Source organism: Choloepus didactylus, chromosome 2, assembly GCF_015220235.1.
Source record: "Choloepus didactylus isolate mChoDid1 chromosome 2, mChoDid1.pri, whole genome shotgun sequence".
Lineage (NCBI taxonomy): Eukaryota > Metazoa > Chordata > Mammalia > Pilosa > Megalonychidae > Choloepus > Choloepus didactylus.
Window position 1 is genome coordinate 21,949,350 of NC_051308.1, and position 26,129 is coordinate 21,975,478.

Sequence of the window (26,129 nt, forward strand, 5' to 3'; positions counted from 1 at the left end):
CAATAAGTATGTTGTGGGAGGAACCGTCAGGGCGAGAACTTGCCTGATTCATATACCTTTATGCTTGCTGGGGGGCACATGCTTCCACGTTAGTGCTTTTGTTCCTTTTGAGTTTCATTAGTATTCACTGCAATGAGATTTGCTTTTAATGTGACTTTAGATAAAGAACTTTGATTGAGGGCTTGTGCTCAAGGTCTAGTTTACTGCTGCCCTTGCTCGGTTTTTTGGTGATGAGGAAGTGATCCTGTAGTAGGCTTCATCAGTCTTTTGTTAGGGGATTCATTCAGGCTTCCATCCTGACTCTTGAACAGACGGTCCTTAAAATGGCTGCCTGGGGGTGGAGAGATGGTATTTCGTGCCAGTTAGCATGCTTCCTAGGATTCATATGCTGAGAGGTTTTTTTTTTTTTTTCTTTCTATCTTGATGTGCAAGACAAAATGAAATACAAACCAGAGAGCTTTGAACTGAAGTTTATCATATTCCTAATGTAAACTGCAGTGCACTCTACTTCCAGGGGGTTCTAAGCATAGTAAGATCTCCCACCATCCCTGCATCCCCTCAAACTAGAGCATCAAATTAACATGTGGGCTGTTGCAGAATATTTCTCCCAGCATCATTCCCATGTGCTTATATATAAGAGGAGAAGCCTAGGAAGGTAGCCTTCTTTTATGTAGAGCACTGCCATCTGTTCCAATAATGTAACCTAGGGGATTTCTTTGCTATCATAATATGTGTTATTAATTTCAAAGGTGAATAAAATGTTGAGATATTGCATAACCCTAAGAGAAATTACTGAAATTAATCATAAAAAGCAACAGTCTTTTATTTATCCTGGAAGAAATAGTGAATTTAAAAAAAAAATAACTTAAATTATTGCTAAGATAAGCAGAGAGAAAAAATGTAGTCTTACCAAAAGGTTTAATACATTATAACATAAATGTGACTACTATTATCCCTAATACTTTTTGATTTATTTAAGAGAGTGTTGACTTAAATCTCTCCTTTATGTATCATAATTGTAGTAGTTTTAGATTTGCTATCAAATCATTTAGAGGCAAATAGCTTCAGGAAAAGACAAATAATAGCAGCACCCAATAAGCATTTGAAATGAATAATCAGATCTTTGGCTCAAATTTCTACTAATTCTTTTTTTCAGATGGAGATATTTTAACCAATTGACATTGAAAGTGGAGCCATTCAGTTTAAAAACACAAGATTACCTTTTTACCAAATGTCAGGGTAGTAATTGCTCCCGATAACTGGTTTAATTGAAGTCAGTTGTATACTAGGATGTGTTTATTTTTTAAATAATGCTCCTAACATTATGGCTTGTTAGATCATTGGTAATTTTGGGAAAAGCATGATATTAGCATGATGAGTGAGGATAATGAGATTTGTTTATGTAGCTGATTGAGTTGTTTTGTATCAAAGCAGCTTTATACCAAAGAAATATATAGTTTTGACTTTCTTTGTGTCTTATCTTTTCCCATTTATTTTTTTAGGCCAGTTAAATGCCTTGCTGAACAGGATTGGATAAAGCAAATGTGTGCTTTTATAAAATGTTCTCAACAAGTTTAGTTTATGTTTGTTACGTGTATATGAGCCCGTGGTGGAGAGCCCGGCATTAGCACTGGGGATGGATGTGGTTTATTGGAATCAGTATAATGCCTTTTCTATCGTTTGTTTTATCCACATAAACTCCCCCATGAGACCACACTTTGTAACATAGCTCAGGAAAGTGTTACAGGAGACAGAAGGTCCTCACTCAGTGTTCCCTGATGAAGCTTCATGTACGTGGGATTAGAGCAGTGCACCACCGGGCTGCGTGGACCTCATGGCCTGTACGAGGCTTGTGTGGATGACACCATCGCCGTGGCCTAAGTGATGTGTTGTCGGCCCTTTGCCTATCCCTGTTCCCTCCCACCCAATCTTGTTCCACTTGGCACTCTGCTTTGTTAGAGGAGAGAGCATGCAGACCTCTTTCCTTTGCTGTGAATGAGGGTTGTGATGGAAAGTAACAATGCCCTTTGCGCTTCCCGTGACCATTGCCCCGAGGCGCCCAGTTTCCCCTAGTGATGTCTACACGGGTGTCAGAGAAAGATGAGGTCTCCTAACTACTCACCCGGTGGTAGTAGTTAGTGTTATAATGTATCAAAGCAGCTTTATACCAAATTGAGGAATTTGAGCCAAAGATCTGATTATTCATTTCAAATGAGTGTTTAATACATTATAACATAAATGTGACTACTATTATCCCTAATACTTTTTGATTTATTTAAAAGAGAATGTTGACTTAAATCTCTCCTTTATGTATCTAATTATAGTAGTTTTAGATTTGTCCTTCTGCTTGTTTCTAACTAATTTTAGGTAACAACTTCATGGGAATATGTGAATAGTGGAGAGAATGTCTCAGATATGAAATTATGCTTGAATGCATTTCATCACTGAAGGCATTTTTGTTTACTGCATCATTCATGGGGATATTTGGGATAAACTATACACAACTGATATTTTTGTCAGCTCTGTGTAGTTGGATAGGATATAGAAGGAAAAAGCTGAGATGCCTACAGGAAAAGAGTGTGAAGACTGAAGAAATACCACCTTGCATTTAGGCAGGACACATTTGGTAAGAGAAAATACCCTGAGATAGTTCCTATATTCTGAAGAATTCTGTAAATTAGTTTTTTAAAGTGTCTGTGTTCTAATTCATTTTAGTGCCTAAAAGGTGTTTAATTATACTGTGGGAACACATTGCTAAATTGGAATGTAGACTGCTTTTATAGATTCATTGATTTTTCCTTCTTCAAATTCAGTTCTCATTGTGTAAGCTTAACTCCTTCAGTTGAATAGAATTTTTTGTTATTTTGGGGAGAAAAGCAGTTTATAATATAAATGGTTATTTTAGGTATTTATTTAGTGTTTTTCTTTTCTGTTGATCTTATTCACTAATTTTATACTGGTTATTTATGGTCTTTTTTGGGTGACTTTCAATACTTTATTTCCTTTGGGTGATTTTCTGGTGAACTTTTACTGTATTTTTATGCATGTTACATGGCTAATACTTAGCATGAGCATGATTGAGTCAGGACTAATGGTGATTAGCCTTGCTGTTCTCAGCTTGGTAGTCCTATTTATTCATTTTTATACCTGGTGTTTTCCTTAGGAGTAATATGTGCTCTTTATGTAAATTGGTTAGATATTTTGCAAATCCCAGTTATCATTTAGATGGAACTCTCTCAGATTATAGTATCAGCTGGAAGTATCTATGTAGGTAAGCATGTTATCTGCCAATCAAACCAAACCGGGTTGGATAGTCTGCTCTGTCAGAGGTATTGGCAATACACTCAAGGCTTGTATACCTTTGCTTTTTAAAAAATTTCCTCTTTTTTTTATTTTTAACATTTTTTTTATTGTGAAATATATATACAGAAAAGTAATAACATTCAAAGTACGATTTATTAAGTAGAGAGCAAATCTCAAAGAATGTTATGGGTTACAGTTCCACCATTTCAGTTGTTTCCTTATTGTGAAGTATAACATATATACTGAAAGGTGATAACTTTCAAAGCACAATTTAACAAGTAGTTACACAACATAAGAAGTAATTACAGAGCAAATTTCAAAGAATGTTATGGGTTACAGTTCCACAATTTGTTATTTCCTTATTGTGAAATATAATATATATACAGAATGTAATAACTTTCAAAGTATAATTTAACAAGTAGCTATAGAGCAAATTTTGAAGCATGTTATATGTTACAGTTCCAACACACCATTTATTTCCTTCTAGCTATTCTAGTACTCTAGAGATTAAAATAAAATTATTTATATAAGGATTCAGTATTCGTAATCCTTTGTTAAATCCTATCTTGTCAGTTGCTACCCCTATTTCTCTTTGGATCACTGTCTCAGTCTTCAGGGGTATCTGAGCAGTGACCAACCTAGCTTGTTCATGTGGAGAAGGTGTATTGACATATGGGGAAGGGGGCTGCATCTGGTTGATGTTCTTGGAGAGGCTGTTGCCTCAGGGTTTTGGGACTTACTTGGTATAGGAAGACTCTGGAGATTTAAATTTCTGTAAAGTAAACTGAGTGAGTAAAACTTTTATAGAGTCTCAGATAGGAACCTAGGTATTCTTTGGTATTTTCATGCCTACTTTTGGTTAGGGCTTGGCATACTGTGGACATTTGGAATATCTAGCTAAAGCTTGCATACGAGTAACCTCCAGGGGAGCCTCTTCACTATATTTGAAATCTCCTAGCCACTGAAACTTTATTTTGTTACCTTTCTTTTTCCCTTTTTGGTCAAAAAGGGATTTTCAATCCCTCAATGCCAGGCCAGGCTCATTCCTGGGAGCTGTGCCCCATGTCACCAGGGAGATTCACTCCCCTGGGAGCCATGTCCCACCTAGCGGGGAGGGTAATGAATTTTTTTGCAGAATTGGGCATATAGAGAGAAAGCCCACATCTGAGCCACAAAAGAGGTTCTCTGGAGCTGACTCATAGCCATAAAATTATAGGTAGGCTTAGCCTCCCCTTTACAGCCATAAGTTTCATTGGAGCAAGCCTCAAGATCGAGGGCTTAACTTAATAAATAGAGGGTTCCTGATTTCACATAGCCTATATTCTGTCCAAAATAAACAATCAGTGTATCACTTAGTTGTACAATCATCATCATTCTCAATTTTAAACAATTATCATAACCCCAAATACCCCAAAGCTCTTATCAGCCCCTGGTAATTTATTCCTAGTATTAATGTGGTACTGGTAAGGTATTCCTACTAAATATTGTCTATAATGTGCAGTATGTAGTTTTTCCCACAAAATATACCATTCTGTTGTTAACTTTTTATACCGGTGTCATACCTTACACAAGTAGATCATGCAAGCATTTGTGGGATGCATATCTTTAAACAAGCCCTTTCAATCATGTTCACCTTCAAAGCAGGACTGATACTTATAATCCTGTTAAGGAACTATCACCACCTGTGTCCATTCCCATACCTTTGCATTCACCTTCATTAGCATGTCTGTACATAGTAGATGATCATTCCGCCTTCACTAGCTTCTGTCTATCTCTAGTTCCCCTATATTTTACATTGTAAGACACTGATTTTTGCATTGTTCAGGGAGTTCATATTAGTGACAGCATACAATATCTTACCTTTTGTGTCTGACTTATTTTACTCAGCATTATGTCGTCAAGATTCATCGATGTTGCCATATGTTTCAGGAACTTTGTTTCTTCTTATTGCTGCATAATATTCCGTTGTATGTATATACAACATTTTGTTTAGCTACTGGTCTGTTGAAGGACACTTGGATTGTTTCCACCTCTTGGCAATTGTGAACAATGCTACAATGAACATTGGTGTGCAAATGTCTGTTTGGGTCACTGCTTTCAGTTCTTCTGGGTATATACCAAGAAGTGAAATTGCTGGATCGTAGGGTAACTCGATATCTTGTTTTTGGGGGAACTGCCAAACTGTCTTCCACAGTGGCTGTACCGTGATACATTCCCACCAGCAATGAATGAGAGTTCCAATTTCTACAGTCTTCTCCAGCATTTGTAGTTTCCTGTTTGTTTAATGGCAGCCATTTTTTATTGGTGTGAGATGATATCTCATTGTGGTCTTGATTTGCATCTCCCTAGTAGCTAGTGAAGATGAACATTTTTCCATGTGTTTTTTAGCCATTTGTATTTCCTCTTTGGAAAAATGTCTGTTGATATCTTTTGCTCATTTTATAACTGGGTGGTTTGTACTACTGTTGTAGAGTTGTAGAATTTCTTTATATATGCTGGATATCAGTCTCTTATCAGATATATGGTTTACAAATATTTTTTTCCCATTGAGTTGGCTGCCTCTTCACTTTTTTGACCTTTTTGAGGAATTCCCATTTGTCTATTTTTTCTTTCATTGCTTGTGTGTTAGGTGTAAGGTCTAAGAAGCTACTTCCTAATACCAGGTCTTGAAGATGTTTCCCTACATTATCTTCTTGGAGTTTAATGATACTGTCTTTTATATTGAGGTCTTTGATCCACTTTGAGTTAATTTTTGTATAGGGTGTGATCACCTTCATTTTTTTGGATATGGATATCCTCTTCTCCCAGCCCCATTTGTTGAAGAGACTGTTCTGTCCCAGTTCAGTGGATTTGGGGGCCTTATAAAAAATCAGTCGACCATAGATCTTGGGGTCTGTTTCTGAACTTTTGATTCGATTCCATTGATCAACATGTCTGTCTTTGTGCCAGTTCCATGCTGTTTTCGTTTCTGTGGCTTTATATTAGGCTTTCAAGGCAGAGAGTTTAAGTCCTCCCATTTCATTCTTCTTTTTTAGAATATTTTTGGCAACTCAAGGCCCCTTCCCCTTCTAAATAAATTTGATGACTAGCTTTTCAAGTATTCAAAGTAGGTTGTTAGACTTTTGATCGGAATTGCATTGAGTCTGTAGATGAGTTTGGGTAGAATTGATGTTTTAATTACCTTTAGCCTTCCTATCCATGAAGATGAAATATTTTTCCACCTATTTATGTCCTCTTTGATTTCTTTTAGTAAAGTTTTGTCAGTTTCTGTGTTAGAGGTCTTTTACATCCTTGGTTAACTTTATCCCTAGGTATTTGATTTTTTTACTTGCTATTGTGAATGAAATTTTTTTCTTGAGTGTCTCTTCAGTTAGGTCATTTGTAGCATATAGGAACATTACTGACTTTTATGCATTAATCCTGTATTCTGCCACTTTGCTGAATTTGTTTATTAGCTTAGGTAGCTTTGTTGTCAGTTTCTCAGGATTTTCCAAATACGTGATCATATCATCTGCAAATAATGACAGTTTTATTTCTTCATTTCCATTTTGGGTGCCTTTTATTTCTTTGTCTTGCTGGATTACTCTGGCTAGAATTTCTAGCACAATGCTGAATAATAGTGGGCATCCTTGTCTCGTTGCCGATCTTAGGTAGAAGGCTTTTGGTCTCTCACCTTTGAGTAGTATGCTGGCTGTGGATTTTTCATATATGCCCTTTATTATATTGGGGAAATTTCCTTCAATTCTTACATTTTGAAGTGCTTTTATCAAAAAATGGATGCTGAATTTTGTCAAATGCTTTTTCAGCATCTATTGAGATGATCATTTGATTTTTCTGTTTCGATTTGTTAATATGTTGTATCACGTTGATTGATTTTCTTACATTGAACCATCCTTGCATGCCTAGAATGAACCTTACTTGGTCGTGGTGTATGATTCTTTTAAGCTGTCTTTGGATTTGATTTGCAAGTGTTTTGTTGAGCATTTTTGCATTTGTATTTATTAGGGAGATTGGCCTGTAGTTTCCCTTTCTTGTAGTATCTTTATCCGATTTTTGGTATTAGAGTGATGTTAGCTTCATAAAATGAGTTAGGTAATATGTTCCTTTTTCTTTAATTTTTTGAAAGAGTTTGAGCAGGAATGGTGTCAGTTCTTTTTCAAAAGTTTGGTAAAATTCCCCTGTAAGCCATCTGGCCCTGAGCTTTTATTTATAGGAAGCTTTTTGATGACTGATTGGATCTCTACTTGTGATTGGTTTGCTGAGGTCTTCTGTTTCTTCTTGGGTCAGTCTAGGCTGTTCATTTGTTCCCAGAAGATTATCTCTTTCCTCCAAATTGTCTAGTTTGTTGGTGTACAGTTGTTCATAGTATACTCTTTTCATTTTTAAAATTGCTTCAGGTTCCATAGCAATTTTCCCCTTCTCATTTCTGATTTTGTTTAATTGGATCTTCTCTTACCTTTCTTTTTAGACACCTAGCTAGAAATCTGGATCATGCCCCCTATCGGACAATTCTCCCTGGTGTTCTCCCACTTTGATTATTAGCAGTAAAATACCCAAAGGAAAGTTATAGGAACTTCTTTTAGAAGTTCTAGGCAAGCTCTCAAATATTTGCAGGGATAATAGTTTTTGCTCCCAACCTCAAGGTCCTCAAGGTCTTTTCAGTTTCTAGGAAGAAGATTCTCTCATACCAGGGCCTCCTGTATTTTATAAAGCCTTCTAATAAGAATGTTGACCTCCCATTCTCCAATGGAAGCCGATCCTACGGTCTCCTAAATCTTTGATTTTTTTGAACCATCAAATAACCCAAGCCCTACCAATTACACTAAAGAAACAAAGGCTTTAAATTAAAAAACAAACAACAACAACAACAACAAAAAAACCCATGGTGCCTATTTTTTCTTGATCGAATGTGATGGGTTATACTTCAACTCTCTGCCTTTGCCTATTTTTGTTATTTTGTATGCAAAGATTTGGTGTTAATTCTGTGTTTAAATTACTTTATAGATAATTATGTTTTCTAAGGACAGTATCTTGAATATAGCTAGTAAGCATTTACTGAAGACATATAAGATATTGGGCCTATTTGTCAGTGCTAGGACTGTAGAAGGAAATATCAGGTAACTGACCTCAGGGATGCACCATGGGGAGTGATGTCATCAGGGTGGTGGAGCATCTCACAGTGAATGCCCTGAATTTGTGTTTTTCCCTGATTGATAGAACTGCCTACCTTTTGTTGTTAAAATGTCCTGAAGTGACCTTGACCTTACAGTGAAACCCTTTATTCTTCTGCAGGTATCAAATCTCCTCCCTAACTGCCTTTCCTCCTACAGACACAGATTCCCAGGGATCATAAAAGGTCATGGAATCATAAAAATTGTACAGAGCCTTTGTAATGGTTCTTTTTCACCCCTTCTTCTGGCAACCCCCACCCCTTTTTCATCAACCTGTTTGTTATGTGTAGACAGAATTGGCACCACTTCCCGGAGAATGGTTGTGGCTAATTAGTAAATTATGATATTTAATTCCTTCATGGATTCCTCTCCATACAGAGTCTATGAAATATGCAAAAGTTTACATGTAAGATATGTCTTCACTGGGAGTTGGCTTGCCACTGAGTCTAAGGTGTTAAAATATGTTTTTACATACCCAATATTGGAGTGGTCTCAAACTTCTCAACTGAGGGGATAAACTGAAATATGTAAATGTGAATGTAAGCTTATAATTGTAAATTAATTTTCCTCTTGTTATGAATATTAAACAAATGGTGGAGTCAAGGATAATATTGTTCTGGACATTGTAAAGTATTGTTACACAGTCTGAATATTCTGTTTAGATATGTGGAAATTAAAGTGTAATACTTTATTCAGTCATTCTTTCATTCAGCCACATTCATTGGTACATACTAATTTCCAGACATTGCACATAAAGTTTATATACATAGTCCCTATGTTCAAGAAACTCACAGTTTTGTGATTTTTTTAATGCTGAAGAATCTAGTTAAATTTTTAAAGTAGCTTATGGGTGCTGCAGAAATTGTGTCTTCTGCTCTTCCTGAAGCTCTCCTTGTGGGTTGAGTTGCAGATGGGTCCCTCGGAAGGGTTTTGGTTCAGAAGCCCAGGCATCCTCTCCAAACTCCTGACTCATTGTCAAAGGATTGGGTTTTACTCTTTGATCTGTTTTCTCCAATCCAGTACATATGTGTTGACTTTTCCTCTTTATTTAGTATTTGGCAAAAGCTGAAAGAAAATTCTGAACAGCTGTCCTTTAAATAAGAGGTGCTTTATGGCTTCTAGCCAAAGACCCCTCTTGGTGTAGGGAGTTCCCCTCTGCTGCTGCCCAGTCTCCTCCTGGTCACTGCTGCCCAATTATTGTGGATCTGCCATCCAGCTACACAGAGCAGCCTGGAAAGTGAATCAGCAGTTGGTGTTCAGCTGCTGAGCTTACGTGGTGTTCCGGTTTGCTAATACTGCTGTTATGCAACATACCAGAAATGGATTGGCTTTTATAAAGGGGTTTTATTTGGTTACAAATTTATAGTTCTATAGCCATAGAAGTGTCCAAATCGAGGCATAAACATGAGTATACCTTCACTGAAGAAAGGCCATTGGTGTCTGGAAAACCTCTGTTAGCTTGGAAGGCACGTGGCTGGCGTTTGCATGCTCCCTGGTTGCATTTCAAAAATGCCATTCTCCAAAATGTCTCTAGGCTTAGCTTCTCCAGGCAGACTCTGGGCTAGTATCTCCAGAGCATCAGCAAAAGTCTGCTCTCAATGGCCATCTCCAAAATATCTCTCTAAGCTGCAGCAAGTGTCTGGGCCTGTGTGACTTTTTTGGAAGTACTGAATGGGTGGGGCCACACATCCATGGAAGTAATCCAGTCAGAGGTAGGATCCGCAGTTGGGTAGGTCACATCTCCTTCGAAACAACCTAATCCAAAGATTCCAACCTAATCAACACTACTACATCTGCCCACACAAGATTGCATTAAAGAACATGGCATTTTGGGAGACATAATAAATCCAAACCGGCACACATGGGGATCCAAATAACTTCTGATCTTGGCATGAGGGACCAGATGACTTATCTCAGTTAGTTTTATGGTTTCTGTAAACTAAGGGCTGACTCTCAAAATGGCTTCTGGATATGAAGATCAGTTAATTTGAATTTGTGGCACAGTTCCTTCTCCTCCTAGCAAGCAAGCAGGGGATGGTAGAATGAATTCTTGAGTGGATTTTCAAACAGAAAAGTTTTGGTTTGGTTATTGTAAATTGATTGGCATTACAGGCAAATGTGAAGATAAAGTTATGATTACTCCTATCTCATAAGTAACAAGGTCTAAGAGAGTATAGGTGCCTGTTCTTTATCTTCTGTTGAGATACTTTTCCATCATCCATTAAGGCTCAGACCCATGGTAATGAGATGGTTTTTAGGGGAAAAGGTAAGGGATTGATGTGCCATCATTCAAAAGAACAAATGCTAACTTTAGTTTGTGTGTCTGTATGTTCAAGATAAGCATTTGAAACAAGTCTTTGTGTCTATCACATACTTACCTTTATCCCAACATTACTCTGAATTGTGACTAAGAATTTTCTCATAGCCCCAGTCATCCCGTTATATTCTGAGGGAATATGGTCCCCCATAGTGTCCTGTCATCCATTCACTTTTCAAAACACCAGTCATTAAATGGAACAAAATAAAGTTTCAGTGGCTGAGAGATTTCAAATGGAGTTGAGAGGTCATTCTGGAGGTTATTCTTATGCATTATAAAGAATCACTTTTTAGTTTTTAGTGTACTAGAATAGCTAGAAGGAAATATCACTATTTCTTTCTTGGAAAGTACCAGAAAAGGATTAGAAATTTAGGAAAAATGCAGATGGGCATAGACATATGTTTAAAGAGAGGCTAAGGAATAATAACCAACCTATAGTTACACGATGAATATTGACTTAGTAAAACCCCTAGGTATCTACAAATTTGACTGATATTTTATTTTGTAGATGAGGGGATTTAGGTTCAGGAAATTTAAATGGTTTATCCAAGGTTGGACAGATAGTAACACTGATACTAGAACTCAAATCAACTCTGGAATCTAAAACTCTTTACAATATTAAAAATAAGTATCAGTGTATGGTCAATTTAACCAAACACCATAATTACATGGAACCTTGAATAGGGGGTAAGATCTGGTTGGTTTGTACAGGTTAGCATGAAGCCCAGCAACATCCAAGAGTAGTTTGGGCAGAGAATAAAAAGATTTGCAAAGCCCTCTTGAGAGACTGGGGAAAAATGTGGAAATATTAAACTTCCCCAGCTGGGGAATTCCTGATAATTCTTGCAAGCATTGGGGACTACCAGTTTAGCAGGCTGAGACCTTGATCTTGGGGCTTGCCCTTATGAAACTTATTACTGCAAAGGAGAGGCTGAGCCTACTTATAATTGTGCCTAAGAGTCATCCCCAGAGAACCTCTTTTGTTGCTCAGATGTGGCCTCTCTAAGCCAACTTGGCAGGTAAACTCACTGCCCTCCCCCCTACATGGGACATGACTCCCAGGGGTGTAAATCTCCCTGGCAATGTGGGACATGACTCCTGGGGATGAGCCTGGACCTGGTGTCGTGGGATTGAGAAAGCTTTCTTAACCAGAAGGGGGAAGAGAAATGAAATAAAAAGTTTCAATGGCTGAGAGATTTCAAATGGAGTTGAGAAGTCATTCTGGAGGTTATTCTTATGCATATATAGATACCCCTTTTTAATTTTAATGTATTAGAATAGCTAGAAGGAAATACCTGAAACTGTTGAATCGACCTTGATTCTTGAAGATGACTGTGTATCTATGTAGCTTACATGGTGTGACCATGTCATTGTGAAAACCTTGTGGCTCCCACTCCCTTTATTCAGTGTATAGACAGATGAGTAGAAAAATGGGGACAAAAAGCAAATGAATAATAAGGGGGGAGGAGGGTTATGAGATGTTTTGGGTGTTCTGTTTTACTTTTATTTTTATTTTTATTCTTATTTTTTTAGTAATGGAAATGTTCAAAAATTGTGATGAAACGTAACTATATGATGATACTGTGAACAATTGATTGTACACTTCAGATGATTATATGGTATGTGAATATCAATAAAATTGATATTTAAAAAATAAGTTACAGGAAATACTGGATAGCAGGCAATAGACTTTTTATCCTGTGGGCAGATAATAAGAGAAAAATTAATGTTTAAGTAATTTAAGATGCAGTTTTTTGATGGTAGAATCTCTTAATGGAATGGGGTGCTCTGAAATATTATTTAGAGGAGATCTAAAAATAACATTTTTGGTGTGGTCCTTTTCTGAAAGTGGAGTGGGAATGGTTGGAGGGTCTATCAGTATCCTTTGATCACTTACTAGGATGTACTGTGAGGATGCTGCAATTTCTGAAGGAGGTCTTGATCTCCTTTTCCACTGTGACAAGCCTTGATGAGAGCTGTATAACAGTCAGCCAGATGGGCTGCTCTGGGTTTCTCTTCCTTTGATCTGTCGTACCCAGTATGTCCAAGTCAATATTAGACCTGTGATTCACTTCAGATCTATAATAACTTAGCAATTGACCTTTACAGTAATACTTTAACTTAGTTTTTAATTGCATAATGGAATATTCTTTAGCAATTACTTACTAGCATTTGTGAGTTGCTCATTTGTGAAAAACTAAGGATACTGTCTTAGTTTTGCAGGTTGGCTCTGATAAATATCACTCAGTGGGTTGGTTTAACATCAGGAATTTATTGTCTTCTCGTTTTGGAGGCCAGAAGTGGACATCCAAGTCTTGACAAGTCATGCTTTCTCCTGGAGTCTGTAGCATTCGGGTGCTGGCTTGCAGTTCCTTGGCTTGCACCTCTGCCTCTGCCACAGGCCTTCTCCTTTGGATTCTACTTCTCCTGCTCGGTTGTCTGTGTCTCTGGATTTCTTCTCCATGTAAGAACTTCACCATATGGCCCACCCTAATTCAATTTGGCTGCCTCTAAATAGGGTCTTTGAATATCCTAGTCACAGATGAGTCCTTATCTACTAACATCGTCAAAGGTCCTGTTTACAAATGAGTTCACAGCCATGCAGGCTATGACTTGTAGATGTCTTTTGTGGGGTACGTGATTCAATCCCCAACAGTCACCAGACCAGTCAGGATGATTTGAGGCCCTCGAATAATCCTTCTATCTGGGTCAACATCAACATAATGCAGTTTTCCCAAGCAGATCTGTTCTCTCCTCCTTCCTCATGCAGACACTTAATGTGTTCAGGGTAGGAAGCAGCAGTTTTTCTCATAAACTTATAATATTTTTATAATATAAACTTAATAAAATGTATAATACAAAAAACAGTGTGAACTTCTGCACATATATGCAAACATGTATGTGTTACTGTTATTACTCTGAAAAATGCCCATTTTTTGCATCTCTGCAATTATGAGTGCTGGCAATTGATCATTCAGCAGCCCTTTTGAATGAGGTCTTAATTTTTCTTTTTTCTTTCTTAACAGTTGCTGCATTGTGTAGTATACCAAGAGAGCATCTGACTTTTCCACCAGCGTTTTACTCTGCAATATTTTGGGGACTCTGAGGAATACTTAAGATTTAAATATTCTCAGCAGGGAGAGAGGGAGCTTGGATAAAAGTATTTCTTTCCCCTCTCTTAGGATTTTCTCATTAGAAAAGATCATTTGGCTTGCTCATTAAGATTGTCATTAGTGCTTAAGCCAAGAGACAGCCATATGCTTTGATAGTATCTTTTATCATAGTCTGTTGTTTTCACCTGGTGTTTAATTCCCTGGTATGATAAAAGTATTAGAATCCCAGGTATTTTCAGAAGTTTAAGCATTTTCCTGGTGGTGTGAGGTCACCATTGTCAAAGGGAGCTAGTATCCTTTTTTTGTTGGCAGAATTATAATTATTAGGGATAGTTAGTTCATCTCTTGCCCAGTTTTTCAAAACTTTACAATTCTTCCCATTGTGCTTTGGCAGATTTTCCATTCCATTTGTGGCAAATGGGGCCTTAGAATATAGATTTTCCAGCCAATTGGGGAAGTGATCTGAGGAAACGCCAGAATTTGTTCCTAATCTGCTTTTATAGCCTTTTCTCTTATAATTGGTCCCCTCTGCTTCCTTTCTCCTCCCACGTCCTATCCCTGGTTATGCAGTCCTCACTATTGCACCGAGAAGTTCTTCCTGTTAACGGAATAAATGTTGCTCTTTGGGAACTGTGTCTTTGCACATGGCTTTTGCTCTGTGTGGGATGTCCTTCCCCTCCCTGCCTTGCTATCAGCCAAACTCCTGCATTAGATCTATCTCCTACATGCTTTCACAGGCATAGCGCTTTTATTTATAGCATTAGCTGACTTTGTACTCTATTTATTTGCCTGTTTCCTCCACAAATCTGAAAAGCCTTTGAAGGCAGTAAACATTTCTTAATCACCCCTGAATTCCTATTGTCAGTGCTGCCACCATGTACGTAATCAGTACAAAATGACATTCACTAAATTGCCTCTTGATGAGCAAGATTCAGTACTAGATGATTTAAGCTGGCACATTATTGCAGCTTGGAAATAACAGGGGAGGTGGGGATTCATTGAGTCATTGTGTGTTCACCTCCACTCTTGCATAATAAAAAATGACACCAGTAGTTAAGGAACAGTATTAAAAATCTAGGGGAGTTGTACTAATGGCTTTGTTGTACCGTATACTCGTTATCCCTTCTGCTCTTTTTTGATGAGCCTCAGGCAGGACCCCAGTCCAGTGAATCCCCCTCCCCATTTTTTTTTTTGTCTTAGGTGAGTACTCATGTTCTTTAAGTAGGTGCCCTTCCAGTAGGTTACATGGAAAAAGCCTGTTGTTCTCTCCAGAGAGCTTGGGAAAAGTCTCCAAAGCCTTTTTCATGACCTCTGTAAGAGCACAGAACTCTCAAAAAAGCTCTGGATATTCTATAATTATTAAAAAACAAAAAACAAAAAACAAAAAAAACTGAATCCAAATATAACCCTAATGGTGACCCTGGGTTTATATGTTGTCTGCACCCCCCTCCCAACACCTTTATTTTTTTTTTTTATAAATTACTTTGGTGAAACTGTTTTATGCTGCAGTAGAAAAATCAGGATGAGAAGTTTGAAATTGATGTGCTAATCATGACTCTGTTACTAACTAGCTTGATGGACTTGAGTATTTTACCAAACCTCCCTGGTTTTAGTTTCATGATAGTAGAATTAGAGAGTTGCACTGGATGGTCTGTAAGTTCCTCTTTGGCTCTAAAATTATGATGAAATATTCCTTAGGTAGATATTTAAATTAAAACGTAGTAAGTGAAGTGTTTTATTCTGCCCCCTCCCCCCAAAAAAAGCCCAAATCCAAAATAAGAGTCAAGGATGCTGTATAGAGGATGCTCACAGTGGTTGGGAAGTTGGTCTAATGACCTCTAAAGTTTTCTTCCAACTCTGAGATTTCATATTAAAGTTACTTTATTTACTTAAATTACCCTTATTTTTCTTTGGGTCAGTTTCTTAGTGTAGAAAGAATATTCCATCTTGCATGTAAGTGAACAAATGAAAATGGTAATCTTCGTATGGTGCAGCATTTTTTACTTGTCAAAGAACGTTACAGATGTTATCACTTTAGAACAAATGGAAATGGCATGAAATGAATGCCACAATATATACCAACTCTTCATTGTTAGCTTAAAGGAAGCTGGCATTTCGGGAAGCAGGCAAATCTTGTTAGAAACCTGTGCTGCTAAGCATAACCAGTAATGGAGAGAGAAGTCACATGTATTGTGTATTGTTGATCCATTGACGGACATAATTTTAACTGGGTTCTGACTTCTCCAGAATAGTTATACCATGGCAGGCTTTGGGTTTTGCTAACTGTGTATAATCCGTGTATGATGCGTCTTTAATTCAAATATGTTAAAATGTAAAAAAAAAAATGTCTTAGAATGAATGAAATATATATCCCTGTAGCTAATTTTGGAAACAGTTTGTATTTCGAATTATTCTATGGTCAGACTAAGTGCTTCATTTTAAATACAGTTGTCACGTGTTTGTATACCTCTGAGTGGACAACGGAGTATAGTCTTTTTAATTGGTACATGGTAGCACTCAGTAAATTGCTGAAATGTGAATGATAGAAGGGCATAATTTTCTTGACTAGTTTATGGACTTCAACTCTTCAGAGAAACAAAGGAAGGGAAGAGAACAACTGATATTACTAGAGAATTTGTGGTCAGTGAAAGAATTTTATTTTTCTAGGAAGTACTCATAAGGATAGAATCACAATATGTTGGTGATTGATGATTTGATTATGCCTATTATTTGTTAAAAGTCATATTTTTCTATTATCTCTTAAATCCAGGGTTTCGTTTCATTATGCCTAAGCATTCATTTGATCAGCATTTTTTGCGAAAGTTTGGAAGGCAATAAAATCATATGTAAAGAATCCAAGGAGAATTTTAAGAACTAGAAGAGACTTAAGAACTTGTTTTGTACAACCTCCTCATTATTCAAAAGAGTAAACTGAGATTCAGGGACATAAGTGCCTTGCCCGTAATCATACACCTAAATTAGTGGCAAAGCTAGTTAGAGCCTTCTAACCCCTAGACAATGGAAAGCAGAAAGATGATTTGAAAAAATTCTAATGAAGTTGAAATCAAGTTAAGTAGATGAAGTGGGTACTTTTGAGCCAAAGGGCATTATGTGATCACAGAAATTTTGTAACAACTGGAAAGAGTTTAATATTCAGGCATTTTTCAGATGTTACTGTGAAGTCAGGGATTAAAAAACTACATAACATGAATTCTTGCAGATGAGTAATAACCACATGAAAATCCCTTCAGCACAAGGTCCTCAAGGAAATGTCTTCTAGAAAATTACCTACTTGCAACAGAAAAGGTTTTCGGTTTAAGATTCTGTGAATTTTAAGTTCTAATATTCTGATGAATTTGAAGTTCTAATCTTGCCGATGCTATTTTGAGTCATTTGAGTTATTGATGATATGAGCATTTTGGTGTATTGGAACTCCTTTGGGTATGTGCAGAAATCCGTCTCAAAGTGGTTTAGGTCAGAATAAAGGAGGGTTGTATTATTGTCTCATGTAATTGGAAAGTCCAAGGGTAGATGTAATGTAAATTGCAGCATGGCTGTTTCCACAGATTCAAACAGTGCCATTCAACTAGTCCCCCTTTATTTCCTGCCACACTTTCTTCAGCTTTGGCTTCAGCTGCAAGCAGGTTTCCCCCATAGATGGTAAGACGGTCACCAGCAGCTCCATGCATACATTCTATTAGTTTTGAGACTGGCAGAAAGAGAGAGCTTCTCCTTCCCAACGGTTAGTTCCCTTGTCAGGATTGAGTCCTGTTGCACCATCTTGGATCAGGTCACTAGGAAGATGGAAGGTCCTGGAACCTCCTGGGACCAGGGTTGGGAGCAGTGTAATCAGCTCTACCCAGATCACTTGGACCGAGACTCTGGGAGGAGAGGTTCCCTCAAATGAGGAAAAACAAGGTGCTCTCACCAGAAGGGAGGCAACTACTGGATTGCCCAAACAAGATCGCCACTCCCTTCTGCTTAAATGTTACTATCAAAGTGCATTCACGCACAGGTGGGGTTATTTAGAAATTTAGGGAAAAAGTCATGTTTCCACATTTAGTGCTTATTTTCTTCCATTAGAGGCTCCCTTGTCACAGCCATTTATAGCAAAGCTCTTGAAGTCTGTCTCATAAATACCAAGGGATTGTTGTTATTTAAATCATTCATTGTTTAATGGTTTATCAGTGCTTGTTAAAGATAAGTTGATAGTTACCAGCCCCTTTGGTTCTGTTTGAACTCCTTCTGGTGACCTCTGGAGCTTTGGCCGTGCAGGCTTCCCACACATTAAGTGACTTCATGAGACAATTTCTACACATGCTTCTAAAGGTAAATGAATACCTATTAATGTTGAAATAACAATCAGCTATATTTCCATCTTTGTCAGGGCCTAGGAACAGTAAGGATGCTGGGTTAGAACATGTAGGGAAAAGTTCATTGCCATTAAAATGCATAAATAGATTGAGGTCACAGAACTGTCAAAAACAAAACTTCCACAAATTTAGACCCAGGTTAGATGTAGATTGAGGACTTTTAAAGTATCAAGTTGGGAGGAAAAACTCACAAAGATAATATTCTGTAAGGGTCGTGCTGATTAGGGAAGATTTATAGCCTAATTTTGAATTGGAAAATCTCTGTTCTGTCTCTTCACAGAATCTAAAACAGGTTTGTCAATAGACAAATGTTGAACATTTACTTTAATTGTACATGCAGCTTTTGTCTGAAGTTGTTTTATGCTCCCAGTGTTTTAATCTGTTTTCTTTCTTTTCCTTACTTTTATTGCTCAACTTGGCCCCCGTCTGTACCAGCAGCATTATCAAATTGTTTGTGATTTATCATTGCTATTCTTTTTAAGTAGGTTCATTTCTTCAACTTTTTGGACAGCAGTATTTATTATGAAACATTTTAATCCTCAAGTTACATTGATAACTTCTTTCTCATTTTGAGTCCAATTAAACTTCCTCCTATAATTTTTGGCCTCGTTGTTTGTGGCTTTTGCTTTCATATATTTGATTTTTTTTTTCTCAGAAATAGCATTTCACATCATGAGTTTTATTTTTTAAATAGTGTTTGTTTTTGATGTTTTGATTCCATCTATTTGATTACACGATTTGATGGCCATTAGCTTAATACATAAATTTAGCTGAACAGTGGGAAATTTAGAACACAGGATTGTCAGTTTTAAAATGGAAGAGGAGTAGAAATTTTTGTCCTTGTTATAACCCTATTTTTTGTGGTTTTGGATATTATTTTGCAAGTGATTATTGGTATAATTGAAAGATACAATGTTCTAGTTTGCTAATGCTGCCGGAATGCAAAACACCAGAGACGGATTGGCTTTTATAAAAGGGGGTTTATTTGGTTACACAGTTACAGTCTTAAGGCCATAAAGTGTCCAAGGTAACACATCAGCAATTGGGTACCTTCACTGGAGGATGGCTAATGGTGTCTGGAAAACCTCTGTTAGCTGGGAAGGCGCGTGGCTGGTGTCTGCTCCAGAGTTCTGGTTTCAAAATGGCTTTCTCCCAGGACGTTCCTCTCTAGCTGCAGTTCCTCAAAAATGTCACTCTTAGTTGCACTGGGGTATTTGTCCTGTCTTAGCTTCTCTGGAGCAAGAGTCTGCTTTCAACGGCTGTCTTCAAACTGTCTCTCATCTGCAGCTCCTATACTTTCTTCAAAGTGTCCCTCTTGGCTGTAGCTCTTCTTCAAAAGTTCACTCGCAGCTGCACTGAGTTCCTTCTGTTTGTCAGCTCATTTATATGGCTCCACTGATCAAGGCCCACCCTGAATGGGTGGGGCCACGCCTCCATGGAAATTATCTCATCAGAGTTATCACTTACAGTTGGGTGGGGCACATTTCCAGAGAAATGTGGAATTCCAATCCAATGAACATTAAAACGTCTGCCCCACAAGATTACATCAAAGGATATAGCTTTTTCTGGGGGACATAATACATTCAAACTGGCACATACAATATTGAATTTTCTTTTGTCTAAGACAGGTACTAGTACAAGCATTACTGTTATTTACTTTTCATTTTAATTTGCGGCTAAGATCTTTAAATGATTGTTACCTCATTATTAACTGTTCTACAATGATTTTCTTTCTGAACTTATATGAGATTGCTTGAAAAACAGAGAAAGGAAAAAACCCTCAAAGCTATTAAACAAGTCCAGAAGAGTAAGTATTTGCGTGTCATGAAGAATAATTGTTTCTTTAAAATCTGTTTTTAGCTACAGCTACATTTTTGTTGCTTTTTTTTTTTTTTTTTTTTTTGCTATCAAGTTTTAAATTACACAGACTTTCATAGTTACAGTACCCACTCCCCTACTCCTGCCCAAGGCTCCCCTTTCTTTTATCAGAAAGATTCCTGCCAGGGGTAATCTTTAATAAGAAAGGTAGTTAAGGTAACTGCAGGGTGAAGAAAACATGAAAAATGAGCACATTCAATGTCATAGACCTGCAGGCTATCAGTGGGTTGGAAGCTTCATTATGTTCAACTGCCACAAGAGACTTCCTCTTTGCAGAGTTGAGTAGGAAAAAGGGCTCTGATGACAACCTAATAGCTGCCCCTTGGTGGCCATTGTGGTTCAGTCAGGAGTGTGGGAAGAACACACAAAAGGGAGAACTTCATTGAACAAAGACCGCTCTCTCCACAGGTATTTCATGAACAGGAGAGGGTAGAATAGAATCATGCAGCAAGGAGCAGAGAGAGAGAAAAAAGTGATTATTTGGAGAGGGAGACCTGCTCCTGGTTAAACTGAAAGAGAAGACAGACAATTCAAAGAGTCCAAGATCTCTTAGGTGGATCATAGGTTGGAATGTTACACTGACATGCACAATGCAGAGAGGCTGAGCCAAGGATACAAAGGTTTTCAAAAATGTTAATGCCCCAGCAATAAATCATAATGCTTAAGTGTTTTTGCAGAATCTTAGTAGAATTAATATAAAGATGATACATGATTTGGAAAAATCCATCTATTTCAAAAGAAATGCTGTTTTGTGTTGTATTTCAGTCACTGTTTGACTAAATCATCTTTTGGAAAAGCATCTTCAACATGAACCACAGGGATATTTTCTTGGTTTTTATTTCCCATCATCAGTCTTCAGCTAGAGATTCCCAGGCAGCAAACTGATTTTTTACTCCTTTCTTCTTCATTCATACGAAATTTTGTTTTTGCTTGTAATATAGATTTTACAGCTTTTGTTTTTATAGTACATCTGTTTAACTCTGTTAGGACCATGCATGCAATAAATGCCTCAATGACTTCACTCAGGTAATAAAAAATGATGGTATAATGATGGTTTAAAACTGGTTCAGTCACAATTTTATAATCTTATTATCAAGAGTGAAGACAGGACACTATTAAAAATAGTTTAAAAGGTAACATATCATAGTGCCTAATGTTTCTAAAAGGCTTACTTGATGCTGTAAGGCTTACATCTGAATTTGACACACGATTCTTAGTTTCATTGAAATAATTTTGTTTTCAACCATAGCATGTTCAATGGTACTATGAGTCTGGAAGAGATTGGCTATAGGTACCACTCTTGTTTTCAGCTGTAATTATGCAGTATCCGCAAGTGTACTTTGTTTCTTTTCCAGAAGCATATCCCCTTGAGAAACAACCACCTCCCAACATGTAGCAGCTTCATGCTTTTCTTCTTGTAGCTTCTACAGGCTAGCGGCCTGTAAAGGCACTGTAGATTCTTCACTGGGTAAGAAATCTATCAAAACATCAATGTCTTTTGCTGTTCATGCAGTCATTGCTGCAAAAAGCTGGGCATGCCTCTCTCTCTCTCTAATTGAGCCGCCTTGGCAGGGGAACTTACTGCCCTCCCCGCTACGTGTGACCCGACTCCCAGGGGGTGTAAATCCCCCTGGCAACATAGGATATGACTCCCGGGGATGAATCTGGACCCGGCATCGTGGGACTGAGAATATCTTCTTGACTAAAAGGGGGATGCAGAATGAGATAAAATAGTTTCAGTGGCTGAGAGATTTCAAATGGAGTCGAGAGGTCACTTTGGTGGACATTCTTATGCACTATATAGATAACACCTCTTGGATTTTAATGTATTAGAATAGCTAGAAGTAAATACTTGGAACCATCAAACTCCAACCCAGTAGTCTGGACTGCTGAAGAAGACTGTATAACAATGTAGCTTACAAGGGGTGACAGTGTGATTGTGAAAACCTTGTGGATCACACTCCCTTTATCAAGTGTATGGATGGATGAGTAGAAAAATGGGGACAAAAACTAAATGAAAAATAGGGTGGGATGGGGAGGATGGTTTGGGTGTTCTTTTTTTACTTTTATTTTTTATTCTTATTCTGATTCTTTCTGATGTAAGGAAAATGTTCAGAAATAGATTGTGGTAATGCATAACTATATGATGGTACTGTGAACAGTTGATTATACACCATGGATGATTGTATGTTATGTGAATATATTTCAATAAAACTGAATTTAATTAAAAAAAAAAAAAAGCTGGGCATGGTCTTCTGTGGGATTAGCTGGCTGATCTCTGTTAATTGCTGTCTGAATATTACTAAAAGAGGCAGGAGGACCACACCGCTGCAACATTCCAGTGGTATTCCAAAACCGATCTGCAAGCCAGTTCACTGCATCTTGCAGCTGTGTGAGCTCATCCACCATCAACTTTACAGCTTTTGATGGCTAGAAAATCCAGAAAAGAATGTTTTCATATAACTGCATATTTTATTTAAAAGAAAGGAAGGGACCCAACTTTCATGATTAAGAAACTTATAAAAGTAGAGTTGTGATGCTATCCTAACAGAGACGCTTTTAAAAAATCCAGTTTGATGTTAAAAATCTAAACAGACATGGTTAGACATTGAATGCCCTCTTGGATAATTTCTCAATCTAAAGATAAAAAAAAATTGACTTGAGAGTCCTTGATATAGGATCTCAGAAACCATAGGTTTTACAGTACCCATTTACATTTGGATGAAATTTTTGAGAGCTTGTGGAAAGTTAGCAATTTCTTTGTCCAATGAAAAGTGGTTTTCATCTTCCTGATAATGAATGTCTTTTTACATTTTCTTTTAAGCTTTGTCTTGCTTAATGCTGTTGTCTGTCTTTCATGGATCCTGTCAAACCCAGTGAGATCACATGGGTTTGGTTTCTCACCATTAATTGCTTTCTGACCTCTGTTGCTGATCCAAGTTAACAGTTGTATAGCTGTTAGTATTGGCCAATTATTGTATGATACTTCACAGTTTGCAAAGGGCTTTCATTTGTTTTATTTAATTTGTAGCAATCATGTGAGGTAGGTCAGCATAGTGGTTTTTTTTTTTTTTTTTAACTATTCTCTTTTTATGTATGAGGTAATTAAATCTCACTGAAATGGACTATTTCAAATTCAAACAGCTAGAAAGTAGAGAGTTGATGTTTTAATCCAGGTGTTTTGAGTTGTAGTTCAGTGTTCTTTCCTCTACAATGGGTGCCTCAAAATATTATCACCCATGATGGGAAATGCTATGAGTTGCTTTCTCTTTATTTTTTTTTTCTCTTTATTTTGTACCTTAGTTAGCATTTTATTAATGTAAATTTTATTTGCATCATTTTCTTCCATCCATCCATCCACCTGTCCATCTATTCTTCAAACATTTATTGAGCAGCTATTATATTCTAGGATATATATATTCTAGATAACTGAGTTGGCAAGCATATGAAGCATGTAGTCTGTGGGAGAAGAGAGTATCATAAACAAGAAGTGTGATATATGCTGAAAATCATGGTACCGATGAGAAAATCCAGTAGTCTACGCCAAGATTTTCAGAGTCATTTACGCTTTGATCTTGTGGCAGTACATTTTTTTAGGCAACTACACAGCCTTTTGAGTAGTAGTGGGATGCATTAATCTGAGTGCAGGCAGACTGTATAGCAGATTACAACAGCTCCTCAGAAGTCTGTTACATTTAAAAGCTAGAGGGACAAGGGCACCGCGGTAAGGCCGTGATGACACTCCCGATGTGGCTTGTCCCTTCTATGTAATCCTCTAGCTGATCTTTCTTTTTTTCTTCTCACAGCATTTACATACTTTATTATAATCAATTATCCTCTTGTTCTCATTTCCCAGTGGACTCTGGTGCTATGGGGGCATTTGTTGCAGCCATTTCTAGAATACTTAACTTGGCATGTCCAACTTGAGCATTCATTAGTAGTGCATTTTATGTACTCAGCCATTTTCCCTCCTTCCATTTTCTGTTATAATACTATATATTCCATAGCATTTGAGAGCCTTCTGATATTATCTCATTTAAATGTGTCATCTAAAATTTAAGGCCTCTAACCTCAGTCCTACATTTCCCTGGGCAGTTTTCTGTCCTCTAGTTCTTAAACTCCCTCTTCCCTTTTCACTCTCAGCTAAATGACCTTCTTATTTCACTGAGAAAAGAGAAGCAGTTGTAAGAGAACGTCTGCATCCTCCCATTATTAAACCAGCCCACGTGTCCTGAACTCTACCTTTGCTCCTTTGAGGCCACCCCCCCCCCCCCCCAAACTATACTGTGGCTCTCAGGTGGAGTTAACCTGTCCCTTCTCTCTCTGCAGTCACCCGCTTTTACACTTGATTGGATCTTCTCAGGATTATTCTCTTCAGTGTAAAAACATATGACGCCAAGAACACCTTTCTTGGAACCTTCCCCTAGATATCCTCCTGGCTTGCTCCCTCACTTCATACAGACACACGTCATCTTATCAGAGAGATTGTCGCTGTACGGCCTTTAAAAAATATTAGCTCCTATCATTTTTCTACCTCACCCTTCTTTATTTTCTTCATTGCATTTCCCCAACATTGTTACAGATGGTTATTGTCTCTCTCCAGTTACAACTCCCATGAGAGCAGTTTCGTCTGTTTTGTTCACCTCTCTCCATGGTGCCCAGAAGAGTGCCTGAATAGTGGAGAAACCTCAAAATATTTCTTTTCTTAGTTTCATATCCCCCTTCAGCTACTGTACCATTTCTCTACTTCCTTTTGTAGCACAATTCAAAAGAGTTGTCTGTTCTTGCTGGTCCACTTCCCCTCCTCCCAGTCTCTCTGAAATAGCAAATGTATGACACTGATACAAGATGTGAATAATAGAATGGTATGTGGGAAAAATATACCTGATGTAAACTATGGATGAAAGTTAATAAGTACAATTTTAATAATTATTCATCAATTATAACAAAGGTAACTACTGTTAAAAATATAGTACAATTAAAGAAAAATGCTATCATCAGTTGTAACAAATGTTCCACATTGATGCAAAGTGTTGGTGCTGGGATGGTATGGGAAGCCTGTATTTTACATAACATTGTTCTGTAAACCCACAACTTCTCTAATAATAAAAGAAGGGGAAACTGTCTGTTCTTGCTTGTCCACCTCCTCTCCTCTCAGTCTCTCTTAAACGTACGCCATTTGGATCTCATCCCCACCACTCCACTGCAATGGCACTTGGCAAGGCCACCAGTGAACACCATGTTGTCAAACATAATGGCAACTTTAAGCTTTCCTCTCGTGCAACTTCTGGGTAGCATTCCATGTGGTTGACTCTTTCTTTTTCTTTTGTAAACAGCTTATTTCACTTGGCTCTTGATTCTCCTCCTACTTTATGAGCCATTGCCTATGATTCTCCTTTGTTGAATTCTTCCCTTCTTTCCAACCTTCTGCTACTGGCATGCACCAAAGTTCGGAGTTTGCTTGTAGATCCTCTCATGTTTACTTATACATTTATTCTCTTAGGGATATCAATTAGTATTATGTCTTTACGTACATTCCGTATGTGGATGATGCCTAAATTTTTCCTGAATTCTGAACTTGTATACCAGTTGCCTACTTGTAGTCTCATTTGGATGTCCAAAAGCTATAATAAACTACTGTAATAAAACTTGATGCCACCCCCCCTCCCCCCAATTTCCTCCCTGGAAACCTACTTTTCCTCCAGTGTTCCCTCTTTCAGTACACAGTACCTCTGTTACCATTTATTATTCTTTTCCCCCTCTGACTCCATCCCACATCTGCACATCTGGCAACTCTACATTTAGACTATATCCAGATTCTGACTACTTCCCAGCGCGTCTACAGGTGTTATCCTACTAGAAGCCACTGTCATCTTTTTCTTGGAATACACTTACAACTTCTCAACTAGTCTCCCTGCTCCCAATGTAGCAGCCTGCGTGATTCTTTTAAAGTGGAAATGAGTCTTTCACTTCC

General features: G+C 37.6%; 2 protein-coding genes across 6 annotated transcripts in view; one reads left to right on the forward strand and one right to left on the reverse strand.

Annotated features, from left to right (window-relative positions):
* RYR2 (ryanodine receptor 2) overlaps positions 1-26,129 on the forward strand; it is a 769,122-nt gene that overhangs the window by 155,410 nt on the left and 587,583 nt on the right. The window lies entirely within an intron of this gene.
* On the reverse strand, positions 21,644-22,564 carry LOC119523122 (mediator of RNA polymerase II transcription subunit 21-like). The gene is made up of 2 exons (XM_037821901.1): positions 22,403-22,564; positions 21,644-21,694 (listed from the first exon to the last, which is right to left on the reverse strand). The coding sequence occupies exons 1-2, from the start codon at positions 22,562-22,564 to the stop codon at positions 21,644-21,646; spliced, it is 213 nt and encodes a 70-aa protein (XP_037677829.1).